This window comes from Grammomys surdaster, unplaced genomic scaffold (assembly GCF_004785775.1).
Source record: "Grammomys surdaster isolate TR1022 unplaced genomic scaffold, NIH_TR_1.0 254, whole genome shotgun sequence".
Taxonomy (NCBI): Eukaryota; Metazoa; Chordata; class Mammalia; order Rodentia; family Muridae; genus Grammomys; species Grammomys surdaster.
In genome coordinates this window covers 544,706-564,980 of record NW_021604695.1, presented here as the reverse complement: position 1 = coordinate 564,980, position 20,275 = coordinate 544,706, and the positions used below count along the sequence as shown (strand labels likewise).

The following is a 20,275-nucleotide window of genomic DNA, read 5'->3' as shown; positions in this document are numbered from 1 at the left end:
TACCTTGTTATAGAAGCTTCAGTCTTGTGGCCTAGCTAACGCCCCTTGGTGGTTGGGACCATCCTGAGGCAGAGACCATGCCAAGCTTGTGTTTCTCTTGCCTATAATCCTAGCACTCAAGAGACCGAGGCAGCACTGAGTTCAGAGCCAGCCTGAGCAACATACAAAGATCCTGTTCAAAGAAAGATAAATTGATGCTTTTTCTGTTGGAGACGGGCAATACTAATGCGAATACTGAAGTAACAGTAAATGGAGTTGCCCTTTTAGCAGCTGAAGTGAGGGACACACCCACTGACATAGCTTGTATGAGGCCCCATGGCTTTTATTTTATTATGTATGTGACTGCTCTATCTGCATGTACCAGAAGAGGGCACTAGGTCCCATTTACAGATGGCTGTGAGCCACCACGTGGTTGCTGGGGAACTCAGTACCTCGAAGAGCAGACAATGATCTTAACCACCCAGCCGGCTCTCCTGTCCAACTGAGGTTCCTTCTTGACCTCTGAGGAATGTTCTGGGATTGCCCAAAGAGTTCTTCCTCAGGAGAGAAGTCTGAGCCTTTACAGATCTTACCTCCATGTAGCTTGGGCTCTCTGATTGGCCAGTGGTTGAGGTGGTAAGCCAGGCTCTCTCTGGCTTCCCAGAGAACCTTCCATGTGTCCCACTGGTTTGGAGCCCACCTACCCCCATGGCTTGAAGTGGTGCCAAGAAAACTTAAAAATGAAGTGTGAAGGATGAGGTTTAAAGCTTTTATTTAGGAGGGAGATTACTTTTGAGACAGGGTCTGTGTGGGGAAGGCTAGTCCTGCACTCAAGAGACCCCACCTGATTGCTGGAATAAAGCTAGTGTAGGCTTACACTAACTTCTTTTTTTTTTTTTAAGATTTATTTATTTATTTTATGTATGTGAGTACGCTATGGTGTGCTGTCTTCAGACACACCAGAAGTGGGCGTCGGATTCCATTACAAATGGTTATGAGCCATGGTGGGAATTGAACTCAGGACCTCTGGAAGAGCAATCAGTGCTCTTAACCCCTGAGCCATCTCTCCAGCCCTTTTTAGCCCTTTTTTTTTTTTTTTTTGGTTTTGGTTTTGGTTTTTCAAGACAGAGTTTCTCTGTGTAGCCCTGGCTGTCTTGGAACTTACTCTGTAGACCAAGCTGGCCTCGAACTCAGAAATCCACCTGCCTCTGCCTCCCAAGTGCTGGGATTAAAGGCATGCGCCACCACCACCCGGCTACACTAACTTCTTAAAGGAAGAAAATAAGTATACTTCATGCTGCTGATAATTGTGTATCAGGAGTCAATATGCAGCAAATCAGAATGATTAAAAAAAAAAAAAAGCAGAAACGCAGACCTTCTCAAAAGTCCATATAGATTTTCTAGCAGCCCAACTTTGCCCTATTTACAACATGGAAAAGTTTTTTCTTCAGAGCCTTCTAGACTTTGTTGTGGCAGAATAGCAGTTAGCATTGTGTGGCTAGTTAACACAGTTAAAGCAACTGCGATTCAAATGAGTTCCTTAGTTGCACTGGCCCCTCAGAGCACAACAGCCTTCATCTGATCTGCCTGGCTATTGCATTGGAGAGAACAGACATAGATCATTCTGTCACTAACTAGGACTTCTTCAAGACTGCACTGTCATGAAGAATTTATATTATCATTGTAACCAAATACCTGACAAAAACAACTTGAGGAGAAATTTGCTTAAGTAGTTTATAATCTCAGAGTCCAGTCCATAGTTGCTTGGCCTTGTCATGGTGGTGGGAGCACATGGGGAGGCACCTATCTGTATCATGGCAGTCAGGGAGAAAAGAGGAAGGGATCTGGGGCAAAGGCAGAACCTTAGTGACTGCTCAGATAGCATCACCAGCTGGATAGCATCAGATAGCATCAGATAGCATCACCAGCTGGAGACCAAGTACTCAACAGAAGCCTATGGTGGATAGTTCACACTGCAAACCTTAGCATTAGGGTTTTGGGCCCTGGAGCAGTGTTTTGTGGGTGCTAGTATTGAGACAGCCTGGGTTGAAATGTCTGCGTTGAGGTTGTGGTAAGTCAGGTTTGAGCACTCACTGGATCCTTTCTCTTCCACCTGCAGTGCTGGAGAGCTGGCTGGACTACACTGGGGAGCTGGAGCCCCCAGAGCCGCTGGCCAGGCTTCCACAGCTCAAGCATTGCATCAAGCAGCTGCTGACTGACCTGGGCAAGGTGCAGCAGATCGCCCTCTGCTGCTCTACATGAAATTGGGCACCCAAGACATTTGGAGCACAATCCTGGCACGCTTGCCAGGGGAGCTTCGCGTATTTAAGTAAATAAACTTAGCATGCTGAATGCACGTGACACTGACTGACTTCAGGGATTTGGCCAGGAGTGTGATGGACATTGGGACAAAAAGACCATTTTGGCTGCTGGAGGACAGGGCACTCTTGATCTGGAAGCCGACTGCAAAGGCAGCACATAGTCTTAGAGTCCCCTTCTGTGCACATCGTTGAACGAAGCAACTCTTTGCACATCTTCAATTGGAATCGTGCCACTGATGATAAACAAAATGAGAGCCAAAAAAAAAAAAAAATCTAGTAGGAAACAGTTGTCAATTCAATTTGCAGTTTATTTAATTGACTTTTGAGTCAGGTAGAGGCATGTGCCAACCCCTCTGGTTTCTCTGCCTGGTGTGGCATGTGGGCAGCAGGCCGCTTTCATCCCTCAGCTTCCCTGGAGTGTTGGGACTTCGCTGTGCAGTTTTCGAAGGCTGGGGGACTGAATGTTCTGCTTCCTCAAGACTTCATTTTCTCACCTCGTCTCTTGCATGGTCTCGTGGTACCAGGGACAAGGTTTTCTGTTTTAACTCCAGAGTCAGCTGGGCTGTGGCGTTGGCAGCCAAGCGAAGATGCTGAAGGAGGAGCTAGAATCTTGATGTAATGAGACTCTCCGAGGAATTCCAGAAGGAAGCAGTCAGGGTCTGGAACCCAAAGGACAGCATTTTCTACCTACTTATTAATTTCAACAGCTTCCCAGTTCTATTTACAGTTATAGAAAAAAAAGGTTTCCCAGATTTTTTGAACTCTTTTACTGTAAATATTTGTTACAATGAACATGGGAATTACCTTGTTTTGTGTCATCATCAGCAAACTTGCAATTTTGTGTGTCACTTCCCTCCTCCTTGGAGGCTAGTGTAGCAGTTGCCGCTACACTGTAACACTTTAAATTTCCCCGACTGTATTACTTTGTGAGATGAAGGTAATTATGCTGCTTACTGTCCAGGTACAACCTCTTCTTCCCTTCAGAGAGAGATTTGTGTTGTTTCGCAGGTTCTGGTTCCACATGTCATTGCTATGTTGTTTGGTTGGTTTTATCTTATTAGGCAAAATGTAAAAGGTTCTGTGCTGTGAGGACTTCATTTTCACCAGTTTTGGCATCTAAGGATAAACTTTGTTTGATTTATCCATCAACACCCACAGGTTCATTATCAGTTTTGGAATCTGTAATGTTCTAGGCTGCAGATATTTACTATGTAAACATCAAGGAGCTGATGTCAGTAGCTACCAACAGCAGCACCTCTGGCTGCCTTGGGAATGGTTAAGTTTCAGGCTTAACAGGCCATTGTGACCATAGATTCAGGCTTGTGTACAAAGAAATTTCAGAGAATGAATGCCCTGTCTAAAGATCTGTTCACCATCTGATATAAAATGAGCTTGGGGCAAGCATGAGTTGACTTATGGAATGTGTGATATGTAATTAAGCCAACACAGCCCCTTACAAGAGGCTGCTTCCCACTGCTCAGATTGATATATTTTTTTTTTTTTTTTTGGTTTTTTGAGACAGGGTTTCTCTGTATAGTCCTGGCTGTCCTGGAACTCACTCTGTAGACCAGGCTGGCCTCGAACTCAGAAATCCGCCTGCCTCTGCCTCCCGAGTGTTGGGATTAAAGGCGTGCGCCACCACCGCCCGGCCGGATTGATGTTTTCTAGTGGGAAGAAGTGCTCCAGGAGTATACATGCCATCAGGGTTCTGGATAATTTATCACAGTTACATTTTGAGACTTGTATGATGATTGAAAGGGGAAGGAACAAGATAATTATCTATTGCTACAACTGTGTGAGGGATGATGATTGTTACATTAGATACTAATTTGGGGGTCATGGAAGTGGCTCAGTTGGTAGAGGTGCTTGCCGTCAAGCCTGCTGACCTGAGTTCGATCCCCAGGACTCAATAGAGAGAATTGACACCTTCAAGTTGTTCTATGACACACATACACACAAACAAATGTAATAAAGGATTTTAAATTCACGTCTTTCTTTTATGTAACTGCTCTTGAGTAGTTACATATCCCACATCTGGGGAAGCTGTAACCTTGAAGGCAGTCAATTTTGTGTCTTGTTCAAAGATGGAAGCAGAAACTGAATGATCCTAATTTTGCCATGTGGTCATTACTGGGTTTATCATTTAGGTTTTGTGAAGGACATAATCTGGTTTCATTGTGACTTTTGTTTTTAGGGAAGCAAAGTAGACTCCCCATATTCTAATAACCTCAGTTCTTCCCTAACTTAAAGCCATGTTGAGGGGCTCCACTCCCAGTTCCTGGGTCAAAGTGAATTCACCCCTAAGTTGGAGCACTGGAATCTGTTATTTGCAAACAATGTTATCATTTAGAAAGATGTGCACTACCTACGTTCTGTCTGTTAAAAAAAACTATCCACCATAGAAAGTCGCCTTGACAAAACAGTTCTGGTTTGATCAGTCATTCTTTAATATATATGCAAGGTGGATCCTGGCTGAGCCAACATTGCACTGTGGATATGTATCTGTGTTTACGCGCTATTAGACAGAAGGCCCTGTACATATGAGTGTTGCTCTCAAGCAATATTTACAAAACATGCAAACTTCTGTATCTGGAAAAATAAAAACAGGTTCTTGTTGCTATGTGTCAGTCATATTACTGAAGTATAAAAAGTTGTGGTTTTTGTTGGTTTAGTTTGGAGCCAATGTCTCATTATGTAGCCCTGACTGCCCTACAACTCTCAGAAATGCTCTGCTTCTGGTCCAAGTGCTCGTATGGAAGCCATGTGCCACCACACCCGGATGGTCTTTAGATGAAGCCTTGCAGTGCAGCCCAGGCTGGCCTTATGCAACCCAAAGTGGAGCTTTAAACCTGAAAGGGTCCTGTTTGGGTCTCTTTGCATGTGCCACCATAACCCAGCAAGAATCAAATGCTTTATGCTTTATGATGAGTTTGAGGCCAGCCTGGTCTACAGAGCAAGTTCAGAGATAGCCAGGGCTACACAGAGAAACCCTGTCTTTAAAAACAAAATGCCCATACCAGCTTCTACCCAAGTGTGGCGCATGCATTGCAGATTTACTGCATTTTTGGTTGCTGGATGCAATGCAAGACAGGACAGGCTGTTTTCCCTAGACTGAGATTTACCTACTGCTTTCAACAAAGCCAAGCTTCCTATAGACCAGAACTATCCCTCAATTAACACCCATGCCTGGGCAGAATCCTCAAAACTAGTTGTCTTCATTTCATTGCAAAATTCCTTCCTTTGGTAGAGTTGAGGGTTATCAAAAGGTATTAAAACAGGAGCCCTGGACATATTAAAATGAGCACTCCTGGTAAGTTCATATTACTCAATGCACTCCAAGCTCATTCGGGCGAAAACCACTGTGCAGGTGGAGCATTAGGGATTGAGAGTGGTTTAAAAATGGGGTGGGGAGGGAGGGCTTGCTCACAAGTGTGCTTCACTCCAGGGAGTTGACATCTTAGAGGAATTTCATGAGAGCTAATAAAGGAGAGGAATAGGTGTTGGTTAAGGAATTGGAGGTGTCTTTTCATGGTATACATTCCAGTCATAGCCACTGGTTTGTTTTTAAGGTCATGAACTGTAAATAATTTTAGGGAAAACATTATTCAAATGGTCAACATGTATACATAGAAAGCCAGAAGACCCTGACCCATAGGTTAAGGCAAGGAAGCAAATGCCAAGCCTCCTCGTCCCTTTCACACCGTATACTGTGTTTGTGTATGTGTGTCACATGTGAAAGTAGAGGTAATAAGAGAGAAGTGAACAAGTGGAAATGATGTAAAATACACATGAGCTTCTCAAAAAGAAAACTGGAAAAAGCTGTTCTCAAAAACACTTCCCAGGTAACCGTTAGAAGCAGAGGTTATTTCCAACAAAATTACTGGGAAAACAAAGTGTTGTCCAGTTGTATTGATTCCAATTACTCATCTAAGCCGCCGCCGATATATAGCGTTTCATTTTCCTTGGTGATATCAGTTCTGTTGTTGCTTGTGTTTGTTGTTTTTGAGAGGGTCTACAGAGCTCTGGCTGAAACTATGTAGACTAGAGATCCTCCTGCCTCTGTTTCCGGAGTGCTGAGATTTAAAATATGAGCCATAACACCCAGCTAAATGAGCATTTAATAGGGCCAGTTATTTTACTGCTCAGCTTCCAAATCACTATGTACTGCTATCTACTGAAGCTCGTATACTAGTGTGAGGCAGAGGCTAGAATGGAACACTAGACAACTGAAAACGTAGTCAACATGGCCTCTTGCAAAACAAAACTCATGCGAGTTTAGAAAAACTGGATGTTGCCAGATTAGTCAACAAGGTGAGAAGGGAGATTTCCCGCCTAAGGGCACACAGCTCCAAGCATCCCCAGGGATCCAGGACAGCTAATAATTTTTACTCTTAAGGGCCATCAGCTGGAAAGGTGGGCAACAAGTTCGTAAAATAAGCCCAATAAATAAAGGACGAACTCAAGACACACCAGACACAGGAGCTGTCAAAATTCAACTTTTATTAACTCGGGGTAGGGCGTCAGTCCAGGGGTCCACGGGCTCCGTCGCTTAGCCGGTGATGCGCACGTCCGCACGGCGCCGCAGCCGCCGGGCCCGGGCCGCCTCGGGTAGGATGGCCTGCAGCTGCTCCTGCACCAGCATCTCCACAATCTGCTCCTTGGTGCGGATGTCGGGCCGCAGCCACTGGCGGGACAGTTCCCGGAGCTGCCGGAAAGCTTCCCGGGGACCGGCCGCATCCTGGTAGCGAAACTGCCGGAAGCGCTGGCGAAAGGTCTCGGGGCCCGGGCGAGAGGTGCCCGGGCGCGGGGCGGCGTCAGCCTGCGGCGCCGCATTCAAAGCTGCGGGCGCGCCGGGGAGCTCCAGGACCGGGGAGCTCAAAGAGTCGGACTCCGGGGCCTCACAGTCGCCGGCTCCTTCCTGCTGCTCGGGCGGCGCTGCGGGGCTTTGGGCCGCCGGGCTAGGCTGCGGCGCCGCCATGACTACGGCTGTCGGCGTCACCCTTTGTTTCGTAGTTACGCGCTTCTTCTGCGTCTGCACGGGAATGAGGTAAGAGAAACCCGCTGAAGGGCAGAGCCCGCGCACCCTGGCGGGACGCGGACTCAGGACAGGCCGCGGGCGAGCCGACCTTACCTCTACCAGCGAAGCTCCTGGCGGCCGGAAATGGACGGTTCTAAGAATCCGGAAGCCGCGTCCCGTACGAGTCACGTGAAGTTTGATCAGGAAAAGTCCCTTGGGCGGTCCATAGAGTCCAGCTCTTCTGACAGTAAGGATGGCAGCCTGTTGGGGGCGAAGCCTCAGACCGAGAACATGGAAACAGAGAAGATGGATTCGGAGTCGGAGTCCAGATCGGAGGAAGAAGAGAAGGAGAGGCAGGCCCTATTGGATAAGATAAAGGCGGAGACACCCAAGGTGGAGACACCTAAGCCGAAGGACCGCCCTGGCTTGCAGGTGATTTGCGCCTGTTAGAGCAGATGCTGGCCCCTACTCGACCAGGATCTGGGGGTAGCGCTGACAGTACTGGGTAAAGGAGGGTGATGGTTCGACAGGGGCTTGTCTGAGCTTGGGCGGATGACCTGGGTGGGACAGCGGGACAGGGGCTCCAACTACTTTAAAAAGACCTCTCAAGCCCATAATCTTGGATCTAGAGGCCACCCCTGAGCTATAAAGTGAGCTGAGGCTCTCAATAAATACACATACCCCCGTCTCCTGCATAAGTGCAATAGATCTCACTTTATCTTGAGGATGACGTAGTATTTGGGGCAAGATTCTTTATAGACTTTCCTGGCCCAAAACAAATGCTCAGGGCTTCTTTGTCATTATTTTTGTTTGTCCTCGAAAACCAAGAGAAAGTTATTCGGTGGATACTACTTCTTTAAGATTAATAAGTGTACCGGACAGTGGTGGCGCACGCCTTTAATCCCAGCATTTGGGAGGCAGAGGCAGGCGGATTTCTGAGTTCGAGGCCAGCCAGGGCTACACAAAGAAACCCTGTCTCAAAAAAACAAAACAAAACAACAACAACAAAAAAACCCAAGATTAATAAGTGGACTGTAATTAACGATGTCCCATATGGTGGCCATTAGCTTCATGTATTTACTGAACTTTTGAAATGTAAATACTCCGAAATTGAAATGTATTATAGTGTAGAATACACATGGGTCTGTGTAGGAAAAGAAAAAGGTTTTATATTTATTACATATTTGAATGTTATGTTATTTTGTATATATAGGGTCAAATAAACTATATTAAATTTTACCTGTGTCTTTACTTTTAAAATCCAACTACTATGAAAATTTTAAATTACAGTCTATAGTATATTTTTGTTGATTGGCAGCTGTATAGAGTGTTGGAATCAGCTGTCTGTCTAGAAACATCTTTTCAGGGTTTCTTTGCTTTAGCAACCCTACAGTAATGGTACCGACCTAATAGTTGTCAAGTGGAGTGAATAAAGCTCTGGCAAAGACACAGCTTTAACAAGTGTTTTCAGAGCTAGGGAGATGGTGAGCCGGGTAAGGGTGCTTGGACCCTCAGATGATGGGATGAGATGAATGTGGTAGCCAAGTTGTGTGAATACATGGCTCTGTCAGCCCCAGCATTCCAAGATGGCTAATTTCATTCGGCTTCTCTTGGCTTCTGACTGAATTGCTCTGCTTGGCCTCATACTAACTTTGGCAATCTGTTGTAATCTTCTGGCTCGTTCTGTCTTCATCTGTGTCTACTAGTTCTCTCTGCAACCTGTGTCTGTAAAACTGTCCCAGTTAAACTGCCAGACACACACACACCACCACCGCACCTTTTTTGCCTTCTGTCTGCTCTTAGGTAGTCTCTTTTTCCAGTGCTGTTCTCCTGTGAATTGGGCATAATCGATCTCTGACTCATTTTGTCAAAACTTTCTCTGATTCAACACTTTGTCTGCCCCTTAATTAGATGTTGCTTTCGGACCAACTCACTTCCTTCTTTTTTTTTTTTTAAGATTTATTTATTTATTTATTTATTATATATGAGTACACTGTAGCTGTCTTCAGACACACCAGAAGAAGGCCTCAGCTCCCATTATAGATGGCTGTGAGCCACCATGTGGTTGCTGGGATTTGAACTCAGGACCTCTGGAAGTGCAGTCAGTGCTCTTAACCACTGAGCCATCTCTCCAGCCCCTCACTTCCTTCTATAAACTAACCTTTCTTACCTTCATTGTTAGAGATTAAGGTGTGTACTAAGGGATTAAAGGTGTGTCATTCCAGCTGGATCACACAGACCTAGAAAGTCTTTGGATGTGAGCCCTTGCCAGAGCAGCCATGTTGGATTAAAATTCTTGCACATGTGCTCTGTGCAAGCATAAGGACCTGAATCTCCCTGCACCCATGTAAAAACCAGGCATGGCCGAGCTTGCCTACAACCTTAATGTTGGGCCCAGGGAGAGCTCAAGAACTGTGTGGTTAGCCTATCCAATATGTACTTCTAAATTCAACTTGAGACCCTATCTCAAGGCAATGAGGAGAGCAGTAGACTGAAGCACCCTCTTGTGGCCTCACACACCCGTACACTCACAGGGATAAAGGACACAGACACATGGGTTCATCAGGTCAGGTACATTGACTTCAGCCTCTGATCTATAGTTTTAATCTATATTTTAAAAATCTGGATGCAAGAACTTGAATAGAAAAAGTAAAAAGGAAAGAACATGACTGTGGCTCCTGGGCACAGTGGAGGGGGTTTATTGTAGATAATGGAGAAAGCATAGCCAGAGTCAGAGACCCCTGGGAGAGTCCAGAGGGGACAAGATCCTGAGACGTGTTGAGGAGAGAGAGGAACCAGGTGCCACAGCCAGGAAGCCCAAATGTACAAAGCCTGCAGGTAACCAAAATGGCTGGATGATACAGGAAAGAGCATCTGGGGGGAAAGGCAGCTCAGCCACTGGGCTGTAGAGTTCAGGGTAGGGGGTAGGGTATACAAGCCGGGAGGATTCTAATAGGCAGGGGCTGAGGGATGCTGGGAGAACCTGGTGGCCAGGTTCACTTTGACATGTTAAATAGGCAACTTGGCCATCTGGCCCAGGGTTTGAAACATAACACAACTAACCTCATGGAAGATTCTGTGAAAATTCAGATGGTGCCAGCAAAAATCTGACATCCCCTGGCAGATGGTATATTCTGTTTGACAGATAACTCACAAATAAGTTTTGTTATCTCCATTTTCCAGAAAGTGACAGGGGTTCTGGCTTAGTTAGGGTTTCTGTAGCTGTGACAAAATACCAAGACCAAAAAGCAACTTGGAGAAGAAAGGATTTATTCGACTTACACTTCCACATAGCTGTTCATCACCAAAGTCAAGACAGGAGTTCAAACAGGGCAGGAACCTGGAGGCAGGAGCTGATGGGGATTTGTGGTGGGGTGCTGCTTACTGCCTTGTTTTCCCTGGCGTGCTCACCCTACTTTCTTATGGAACCCAGGACCACCTGGACAAGGATAGCACCACCCACAGTGGACTGGACCCTCCCCCATTGATCACTATTTGAGGAAATGCCTTACAGCTGGATCTCATGGAGGCATTTGTTGCGCCCGCCTCGCCACCAAGGATGACGCAACAACAGGATCCTTCCTCACGCACTGTATTGGGGAACACACCATTGATTGTAAAGCGAAAGACCCCAAGCCCGAAATGGGTGCTGCTTAAATAGTTATCACAACTGTGTATAAGTGTCTTATTGGTGCTTCTTGCAGAACTTCATTTACATATTGCTCGGGAGGGTGAGGAGCAGGTGTTTACGACCCTGAATGCAGTTGTTTTTCACCTCAAACAGAGGGAACAAGCGCCATCTTCTAATGGCGGCTCCTTACAGGCATTTCCTCAATTGAAGCTCCTTTCTTTCTGAAGACTCTAGTGTCAGATTGACACAAAACCAACCAGTTGAGGCACCGTATGATAGGATTTTAGTCATCCTCATTGTCCCTTTGAATTCTATGCACAGCTTGTGTAACAGCCACGTAACAACCATTAGGACAAATTTCTGATGACCTCTTGCCCATCCTTGGAGGATCTCTCCCCTAGAGGTATGAAAGATGACCTTGAAAGTCACCACAGGAACTTTTCAGAGAGGAACCAGGTGCCGCAGCCAGGAAGCCCAAAGGTACAAAGCCTGCAGGTAGCCAAAATGGCTGGATGATACAGGAAAGAGCCTCCATGTATACATGGAGGGGTGTTTTTTGTAGCTGCTGACCTGTAAGCTTGGGAGACTTCATGTGCCAATCTGGACTTGAAGCTTTTTCTTGCAGGCCACTCTAAATCTGTATTTCTGATAGTCACTTGTTCAGCTATTACTTCCTTACACAAGAGACTCTGTCCCAGTTGTCCCCATTCTTTGAAATAGAATGGTATTTGCATTTACTATTGTCTAAGGTTTTTTCTTCCTTTTCTCTTTTCAGAAGTGGAAAGGGTGGGGGCTTTTGTGTTTGCTAGACCTAGTGGCTTCAAATTTCTTTTCTGCCTGGTTGCCTAGTTTAGTCCTCTATATTAACAACAGTGTTATTCCCTGTGGTGACAGACAGTATTCGGTACTAAAACAGCCTGTCTTGGTCAGGGTTTATATTCCTGCACAAAACATCATGACTAAGAAGCAAGTTGGGGAGGAAAGGGTTGATTTAGCTTACACTTCCAAATTGCTGTTCACTACCAAAGGATGTCAGAACAGGAACTCACACATGGCAGGAACCTGGAGGCAGGAGCTGATGCAGAGGCCATGAAGGGGTGCTGCTTACTGAATTGTTTCCCCTGGCTTGCTCAGCTTGCTTTCTTATAGAACCGAGAACTACCAGCCCAGAGATGGCACCATGCACAATGTGCTAGGCCCTCCCCTCTTGATCACTAATTCAGAAAATGCTTTACAGCTGGATCTCGTGGAGACATTTTCTCAACTGAACCTCCTTTCTCTGTGATAACTCCAGCTTGTGTCAAAATTGACACACAACCAGCCAGTACACAGCCCAACCAACTGCAACAAGGAAGAGGAGAGGAGTCATGAATTGGTTTACTGAAGAGGAAAAAACAAGCTTCCTGGAGCTAGAGAAATGCTTAGTCAAGGAGGAGTAGGAACATACCTTTAGTCCCAGCACTCAGGAGAACGAGGCAGGCAGATCTCTTGAGTTTGAGGCCAGCCTGGTATACAGAGCAAGTTCCAGGACAGCCAGGGCTACACAGAGAAAGTCTGTCTCAAACAAACACACAAACCAAACAAATGCTTGGTATGGTTGCTATAGTGTCACAGTCCTTTAATCCCAGGACTTGACAGAGGCAGATGGATCTCTGTGAGTTTGAGACTAGCCTGGTCTATATACAAGCTGAGGCATCTCTCCAGCCTTTATCTTTAATTTCTAATAACTAATAATATTGCATATATGTCTTTTTACCATTCCTCTCTCTTGTGTGGCAAATGTTTGTTCAAATCCATTGTACAATTTTTACTGCTGGTAGTGGTTTTCTTATTTTTGAGGGCTTTGTTTTGTTTGTTGTAGTTTTTTTTAAAACATAGCAAGATAATATATAACATAAATATCACCATTTTAGTCACTTACCCAAACGAACCTCAAATTTGCCATGCTAGTCCTGAACTCATAATCTTCCTGCCCTAGCCTAAGTGCTGAGCTATAGGGACATGCCATCATTCTTGGCACTGTTTTGTTTGTATGTTTTTGGGGTTTTGAGACAGGGTTTCTCTTGGCTGTTTTGAATCTCTGTAGCCGAGGCTGGCCTTAGAAATCTTCCTGCCTCTCTTCCTGAGTGCTGGGATTAAAGGTATGGGCCACCACTGTCTGGCCTGCATTGTTATTTTGGCTTTTTAGTTTGTTTGTTTTGAGATAGGGTCTTCCCTGTAGCTCAGGCTGGTCTCAAGCTTGAGATTCTCCTGTCTCTACCTCCTAATTGACCATTTTGGTCACTGGTTCTTTTGAGAGTGAGTCCCATGTTTCCCAGGTTGGCTTCAAACGTGTTTTGTAGTGGAGAATGACCTCATACTACAGAGCTTACTGCTGTCACCTCCTGAATGCCAGGATCACAGGTGTGCCGGTGTACCCTGAAACTATTATAAAGTGTGCCCATTACAGGGCACTAGCTATGGTCTAGCCATCCCCCGTGTTTGCTTCCTTTTTCTCATCTAGAGCAAACTTAGCCCATTAAACCTTAACTCCCTGTCTTAGTAAGAATTTTATTGCTATAAAGAGACACCATGATGATGGCAACTCTTATAAAGGAAAACCTTTAACTGGGGCTGGCTTACAGGTTCTCAGTTGACCTTTGTTTCTCTAGCTCTGCATCTTTTATGATGGCTTTGGGCTAGCGAGTTAGCTGACCTGTAATTTTAACTACTTGTATTTAAATTAAGACTTCCTGTTAATACTATTGATTTTAACTAACTTAAAATTCCTTCTTCAATTCTATTCTTTAGGATTCAGAAATGATACATAAATAAATATGTCTAAATTTACAAACATTTTTTTCTCCTGAATTTTGCAGATAAAGCTATCATCGGCACAGAAGATCTTGAAGAGCTGGACAGCAAAAAAAAAAAGAGTAAGTAGTTTTATTCTAATAATTGATTCCCATGTCATGAACATATTAGTTGTTTTTACTCTTTGACTGCTATGGATAAAATTGCTGTGATACTAGTGTTTGAATTTCCATTTTCAGTTGATTTCTGTACCTATAGGTGAAATTGCTGGCTCAGATAGTAATTTTGTATTTAACTTTGTGAGAATCAATCATACCATTTCGCACAGTGGGTCCATCTCGGTAAGTTTGAGGTCAGTCTAGTCTAGAGAGTGAGTTTCTGGACACTAGGGCTGCACAGAGAAACCCTGTCTTGAAAAAAACAAACAAATCCCCTGTGAGGGGTAGGAGAGATGGCTCAATGGTTAAGAGCACCAGCTATTCTTCCAGAGGACCCAGGTTTAAGTCCCAACACCCACATGGTGTTTAACAACCACCTGTGATCCCAGTTCCAGGGGATGTGATCCAGTGTTCTGGTCTCCTCTATCCCCAGGCACACACACACATGTGTAACACGTGCAGGCATATGGTGGTTTAAATGAGAATGGCCCCAGATAGATTCATTTGTCTGAATGCCTGGTCCCTAGTTAACAGAACTGTTTGGGAAGGATTAGGAGGTGGGGCCTTGTTAGAGGAGGCGTGTCACTGGGGAGTGGGCTTTGAGGTTTCAAAGCCCCTGCCAGGCCCAGTGTTGTCCTCTCTGGCTCCTGTCTGAGGATCAGGATGTAGCTCTGAGAGCTACATCTCCAGCATCATGCCTAACTGTGGGCTATCACGGTCCCCACTAGGATGATCATGGATTAACCCTTCGAAGCTGTAAACAAACCCCTAATTGAATGTGTTATAAGTGTCCTTGGTCATGGTGTCTTTTCATAGCTGTGAAATAGTAACTAAGACAAGGCAGAACACACATCTACGTAATTTAAAAAAAAATTCCCTAGAAGATTCCATTTTCTGCTTTTCCTCCCTCCTTAGCCTTGGAGATGGAACCTGCAGTCTTATGTATACTAGGTAAGTGCTTCATCACTCAGCTATAATACCCAACCTTGTGTGTGTGTGTGTGTGTGTGTGTGTGTGTGTGTGTGTGTGTGTGGTGTGTGTGTGTGGTGTGGGTATGTGTGTGGTGTGTGTATGTGATGTGTGTGTGGTATGTGTTGTGTGTGTGTTTGTGTGTGTGTGTGTGTGTGTATGTATGTGTGTGTATGGAGATCCAAGGTTAACCTTGGGTGTCATTCCTCAGGAGCCCATCCATCTTGTTACTGTTGTTATTTTTAAGATTCATTTTTATTTTATGGGTCTGGGTTTCACCTAAGTGTGCTTCTGTGTGTCATGCAGAGGCCAGAAGAGGGCATAAGGTCTGGAACTGGATTTATAGATGGTTGTCAGCCATCTTGTGGGTGATATATGGGAAATGAACCCAGGTTCTTAGAAGAGCAGTCAGTGCTCTTAATCACTGAGCTGTCTCTCCAGTCACCCATCTTGTTTCTTGAGACAAGGTCCCTCATTTGCCTGGAGCTCACTGTATAGGGTAGGCTAGGTTACCTGACCTACAAAGCCCAAGGGTCCATCCATCTATCTGTGCCTGGGATTTCTGGGACTGCTGTCATGTGCTACCATACCTGGCTTTTTATGTAGGTGGATCAAGCTCACGTCTCTGTGCTCGGTGGAGAAGCACTTGACTGAGTTTCCTTAATGAGCCCTTGGCTTTATCCCAAATGCCACATGAAAAACAAACAAACAAACAAACAAACAAAGGATACATATTCTTACATCTCCTTTCCCTCTCTCTCTCCCATAATCATTGGATACAGGATTTCTTGGGCCCTTTCATGTTTTTCTTTTGCAGATCTGTCTGGGAGTGCACTCAGAACCTTGTGCACATGGAGCAGGCTGCCTACACGCACGCGCGCAACATCCCAAGCGCCTGTCGGTCCTTGTCATTTATTTCCAGCTCCAGCTTGTTCTTTGGAGTCTTCTCTTCTGTAGCCAACAAGGCTCATGTATTTTGTTTCTGAACTGACTTTTGCTTCTCAAAAGTCCGTCTCCCTCCCTGTACCCCTCTCTCTGAGGAAGGGTCTCTCTGTATAATAGTCCTGGCTGTCCTTTGTAGATCAGGCTGGCCCTGAACTCAAAGATCCAGCTGCCCTGTGAGTGAGTTACTGGGATAAAGCCATGTGCCACCATGCCAACTTGATCTCATTTTAAAATGTGCCACACCTTTTGAATTTTTTGGTTGTTCACGATTAGCATCTGTCTCCTGTTACTTATTTCTTTTCTCTCTTTTATTTTGTGTCTCTCACCTGACATTTATCTTTCTTGTTTCTTGCATCCTTCTGTTTTATTAATTTTGTAATGTTTATTCTTTCCTTTTTTTTTAACCATAACTGTTCTTTTTGTATTTCTGTGTATGTGTGCAAGCCTGTCTGAATATATATATGTACCTTGTATGTGCAGAAGCCCACAGAGGCCAGAAGAGGGTGTGGCATCCCAGGAACTGGAGTTACAGGTTGTGAGCTGCTGTGTGGGTGCTGGGAACCAAACCAGGTCCTCTGCAAAAGCAGCAAGTGCTCTTCTCTGCTGAGGCATTGCTCCTGTCCCACTGTAACTCCTGCAGACAAGACAGTTTTAGTCTCATAGAAAGATATAAAAGTAACAGAAAGAAAAGAGGTGAGTATTCTGTTGGCAGCCTCCAGATGAAGATGTGGAACTCTCAGCTCCTCCTGCACCATGCCTGCCTGGATGATGCCATGCTCCCACCTTGATGCTAATGGACTGAACCTGTGGACCTGACATTGAAGTGCCTCAGTTTATCACTCCTGTTCCCTATCAGAGTCATCAAGTGGCGAAAGCCAGCTAGTTACAGAAAGTCATAGCTTTCTGTTCCTGACTGTGGATGTGAGGTAACCAATGGCTTCAAGTTTATGCTGCTTTGAATTCCCTGCCATGATGGACTGTACCCATACATGGTCCAGCTCTACCCTCACTTTGAGGCAACTGTTGGAGTTCCTGGTTGAAGAGAACTTGCCTCCTGAATCCTTGCTGTGTCAAAGCCCTGGAATATCATTTCTGGTGAGGACCATGTCCCTTTTCACATCCTTCCTTCTGCTGTATGTGGCAACGGCAGTTTATGCAGAGACCTTAACTGGAGGTGCTCAAAGTACCTGCCCTGTGATTACTGGCAATCCTCCAGGCCTGAATGGCTTGCCAGGCAGAGATGGACGTGACGGTGCCAAAGGAGAAAAGGGAGAAAAGGGAGAACCAGGTCAAGGGCTCAGAGGCTTGCAGGGCCCTCCTGGAAAAGCAGGACCTGCAGGAACCCCGGGGAATCCTGGGTCAAAAGGAGCAGTGGGACCAAAAGGAGACCGTGGAGACAGTGTAGAATTCAATTCAAGGAAAATCGATTCAGAAATTTCAGCCCTGCGATCAGAGTTGAGAGACTTGTGGGATCGTCTCGAGAGTCAAGACATCTGTTATGTTCGATGCCGCCAGAGAAGATGGAGTATACATGGCTTCATTTGAACTTCACACAATGAGTGCTCTAGAAGATAAGCCGGTGTCACCCACCTTTTTACATTTTAGGGGGTTTCTTCTCTCAGATTGAAAATGTTGGAGAAAAGTACTATATCAGAACTCTTGAAAAGTCAAGCTTTGATCATGTGATTGCTCTATGCTCTGAACTCCAGGGCTCTGTAGCCACTCTCAGGGATTTTGAGGAAATCAAGGCCATGGAGAATTTGGCCAGAGGTGGTGCCTATTTGGGCATAACATACGAGAGTACTGAAACGTTTATGTGGATCTGTCAGGAAACAAAGTGGACATTTTGGGGATTTACGGGAGGCTCAAATATCAGGACAACGGGGGAAAATGTGTGGTGGTATATTCATATGACAAGTGGCAAAACGTCCTTTGCACTGATTCCTTTTCTGCAGTCTGTGAATTTTCTTAATGAGGGTGCTTGTGTCTCAGCCCTCCTCGATACTTTAATGTACTTTATAAGTCCACAGTTTGTTCTGAAAAATAAAATATACAATAATATAAACAATTCAACATTGATTACCTAATTAAGCTGTAACACTTTTCCGAATAACGTTCTCCTGTGAAAGTGTAGAAATAAAGTACGTTAGTACGTTTATTTTTCAAAAAAAAAAAGAAAAGAAAAAAGAAAAGAGGTCTGGTATTCCTCACCTACTTTTCTCCAATAGTAATAGCTTGCATGATATAGTCCAGTAGCAAACCCAGGAAACATGTATAAGTCCACAGGCCTTATTCTAATGATTTCTTAGTTTTCCGTATGTTCATGTTGGAACATGGTGTGTGTGTGTGTGTGTGTGTGTGTGTGTGTGAGATGTGTATGTGTGTGTGGTGTGTGTGTATGTGGTGAGTGTGTGTGGTGTGTGTGTGTATGTGTGTGTGTAGTGTGTGTGTGTGTGTGGTGTGTGTGTGGTGTATGTGGTGTGTGTGTGTGTGTAGTATAAACATGGTCTACTATGACCCCTTTACATCCATTCTAAGCAGATGCTCTGTCAGGGACAGGCCTCCAGCTCTCCAGTCCACCCCTCTCTCTGTTCAGCTGTCTTCTCCATATTCAGCACTCTTTATTTTCTCTAGCGGTTGGAGGTTGGCTGCAGATAGACCTAGGAAGAAAGGTGTGACACCTGTGACACTTGCAATCCCAGTTTTTCATTGAGGATCTTGATACAAAAACAAATTGAGGTAATAGTTGTCACGGGAGTGCAACTCCCTCGCTGAACTGGAATTGCCGGCCCGTCCTTTTCTTGCTTCTTAGGGAACAGAGTCACTTACTTTACCAGCCTTCGGCATTTTCTTGCAGTTGATTTAAGGATTCCGATTGTACTGATTTGATGTGACTTCTGGGACAAAGTCACAGCCCACTGCATAGTGTCTCAAGTCTCAGAGTAACCCTGGCCTGAGTGTTGAATGTCCTAATCTATAGCTGGATGCCTTTTTCTTTCTTTAAGACGGCTCAATGACTCTAGCAGCCATTGAGCCACTTTGAGCCTCAGTGTCTTTATAAAGAGGGTTGAATTAAGGCCCCTCATGGGGGTTGCAAGCATAATACTTGTGATAGCTCAGTAAATATTAGATAGATTCTGATATTGGACCGTTGCCTTCTTTTCTCTCCAGATTTTTGCTTGTGCAGTCAATAGATTCTCAGAATAAGGTTTTTCTTGGAACCAGGCTTCCAGCAGCTGTTGGCAGAGTGTGAGGAAGAAGAAGCTTCCCACTGAAGGAAGCTGTTTATTTCTACTTTGATTGATAGGGGGAAATTAATTGTCCTCCCCCATGAAAGACAAAAGGCCCAGTTATGCCATTTGCCAATTTAGGAACCATGAGGAGAAATGGGGTGTGTCATATCTGGCAGGTCCCTGCAGAAGAAGTGAGGCAGGCCTCAGGCTGGGGGAGGGGATTCCTGAGTAGATTTGAAAGAGCAGGCATCCAAGAAGAAGCAAGCAGGGGAGAGGCTTCTGAGGAATGGTGGTGTCTTAGTAAAGACATCCAGAGACGCTCAGAACCCTCAGCAGGACGCTTGTGTAGGTGCTAACTAACATCATTGCTCTTTGCATAGGAGAAAAACAGTACCACAGACCCAATTACATGGAAAGGTCATGGAAAGGTAGGTGGTGTGCATCCAGTTGGATATTCACACCACCCAAGTGGCAGGAAAGGATTCCCCTGCCTTGGACTCCCTTTGTAAACTTTGTAAACCCTCAAGGCAGGTCCCCTCCTGAGGAGCTCCAGCAGGCCCCTCTCCCAGGCTCTCTTCCTGAGGAGCTCCAGCAGCCTGGCCACCCCCACCCCTCAGGCCTCCCTAACTGTCAGAACAGCAGTTTCAGCCTCTGGAACTATCACAAAGATCATCTCCAGCCCCTCAACAGGACCCTCCCCAGATTATGCTAATTTTAGGTAAAAAGTCTGAACAAAGCCCGCCTATCCCTGAACAGGAAATCTCACCAATCCCTGAGCTCCCCCAAGCTCAAAACTTGAAATACCACCAATCTTCACCCTGGAACTCTCCACCCTAGAAAGCTCCAAACCCCCACCCCACTCCCCCCCCCCAAAAAAAAACCCTCTATAAACACTGCAGTTTGTCCAGTTCCCTGTTGTCCACTCCCTTCCAGGAGCATAGCCAATCACTCCTGGATTCCTCCTTCCTCTCCCAGGATACTCCAGTTCTTCTCTTTCATTTGCTGCCTGGTATGATCGACATAGAAAGACAAGAGGCGGTAATGAGGCACAGAGAAGGAGAGAGGCGGAGGCTCCTGAGCTGCTTCCTCTCAGAGCTGTGTGGGGAGCTCTCAGGGCACCTCAGGATGCCCTTCCATTGGGATGCCTTCCCTCACAACTGGGTGCTTCCTGGACTTCCTGGAAAGGCCAACACATCTTCCCTCCCTCCCTCCCTCCTTCCCTCCCTCCC

General features: G+C 45.5%; 3 protein-coding genes and 1 pseudogene across 7 annotated transcripts in view; 3 read left to right on the top strand and 1 right to left on the bottom strand.

Annotated features, from left to right (window-relative positions):
* Positions 1 to 4,920, top strand: part of Phf20 (PHD finger protein 20) — a 106,596-nt gene extending 101,676 nt beyond the window's left edge. Inside the window, exon 18 of one of the 2 annotated variants that reach the window (XM_028775333.1) lies at positions 2,099 to 4,920. In XM_028775333.1, coding sequence (XP_028631166.1) covers positions 2,099 to 2,241 — 143 coding nt within the window. In that variant the 3' untranslated portion in view covers positions 2,242 to 4,920. The remainder of the gene's footprint in view (positions 1 to 2,098) is intronic. The other variant, XM_028775334.1, reaches the window with a different exon arrangement.
* A 1,858-nt stretch (positions 4,921 to 6,778) lies between these two features.
* On the bottom strand, positions 6,779 to 7,669 carry Scand1 (SCAN domain containing 1). Its single transcript, XM_028775266.1, has 2 exons — positions 7,432 to 7,669; positions 6,779 to 7,332 (listed from the first exon to the last, which is right to left on the bottom strand). The coding sequence occupies exon 2, from the start codon at positions 7,276 to 7,278 to the stop codon at positions 6,850 to 6,852; it is 429 nt and encodes a 142-aa protein (XP_028631099.1). The 5' UTR covers positions 7,279 to 7,332; positions 7,432 to 7,669; the 3' UTR covers positions 6,779 to 6,849.
* Positions 7,356 to 20,275, top strand: part of Cnbd2 (cyclic nucleotide binding domain containing 2) — a 56,826-nt gene continuing 43,906 nt past the window's right edge. For 2 of the 4 annotated variants that reach the window (XM_028775265.1, XM_028775263.1), the window contains exons 1-2: positions 7,356 to 7,749; positions 13,807 to 13,863. In XM_028775265.1, coding sequence (XP_028631098.1) covers positions 7,462 to 7,749; positions 13,807 to 13,863 — 345 coding nt within the window. In that variant the 5' untranslated portion in view covers positions 7,356 to 7,461. Of the gene's footprint in view, positions 7,750 to 13,806; positions 13,864 to 14,814; positions 14,851 to 20,275 lie in introns of those variants that run through there. The other 2 variants (XM_028775262.1, XM_028775264.1) reach the window with 2 other exon arrangements.
* Positions 16,319 to 17,886, top strand: LOC114627438 (annotated as a pseudogene).

Bases quoted from the DNA above. Each gene is read 5' to 3' on its own strand.
- Scand1 (XM_028775266.1), bottom strand. From the start codon at position 7,278: ATGGCGGCGCCGCAGCCTAGCCCGGCGGCCCAAAGCCCCGCAGCGCCG.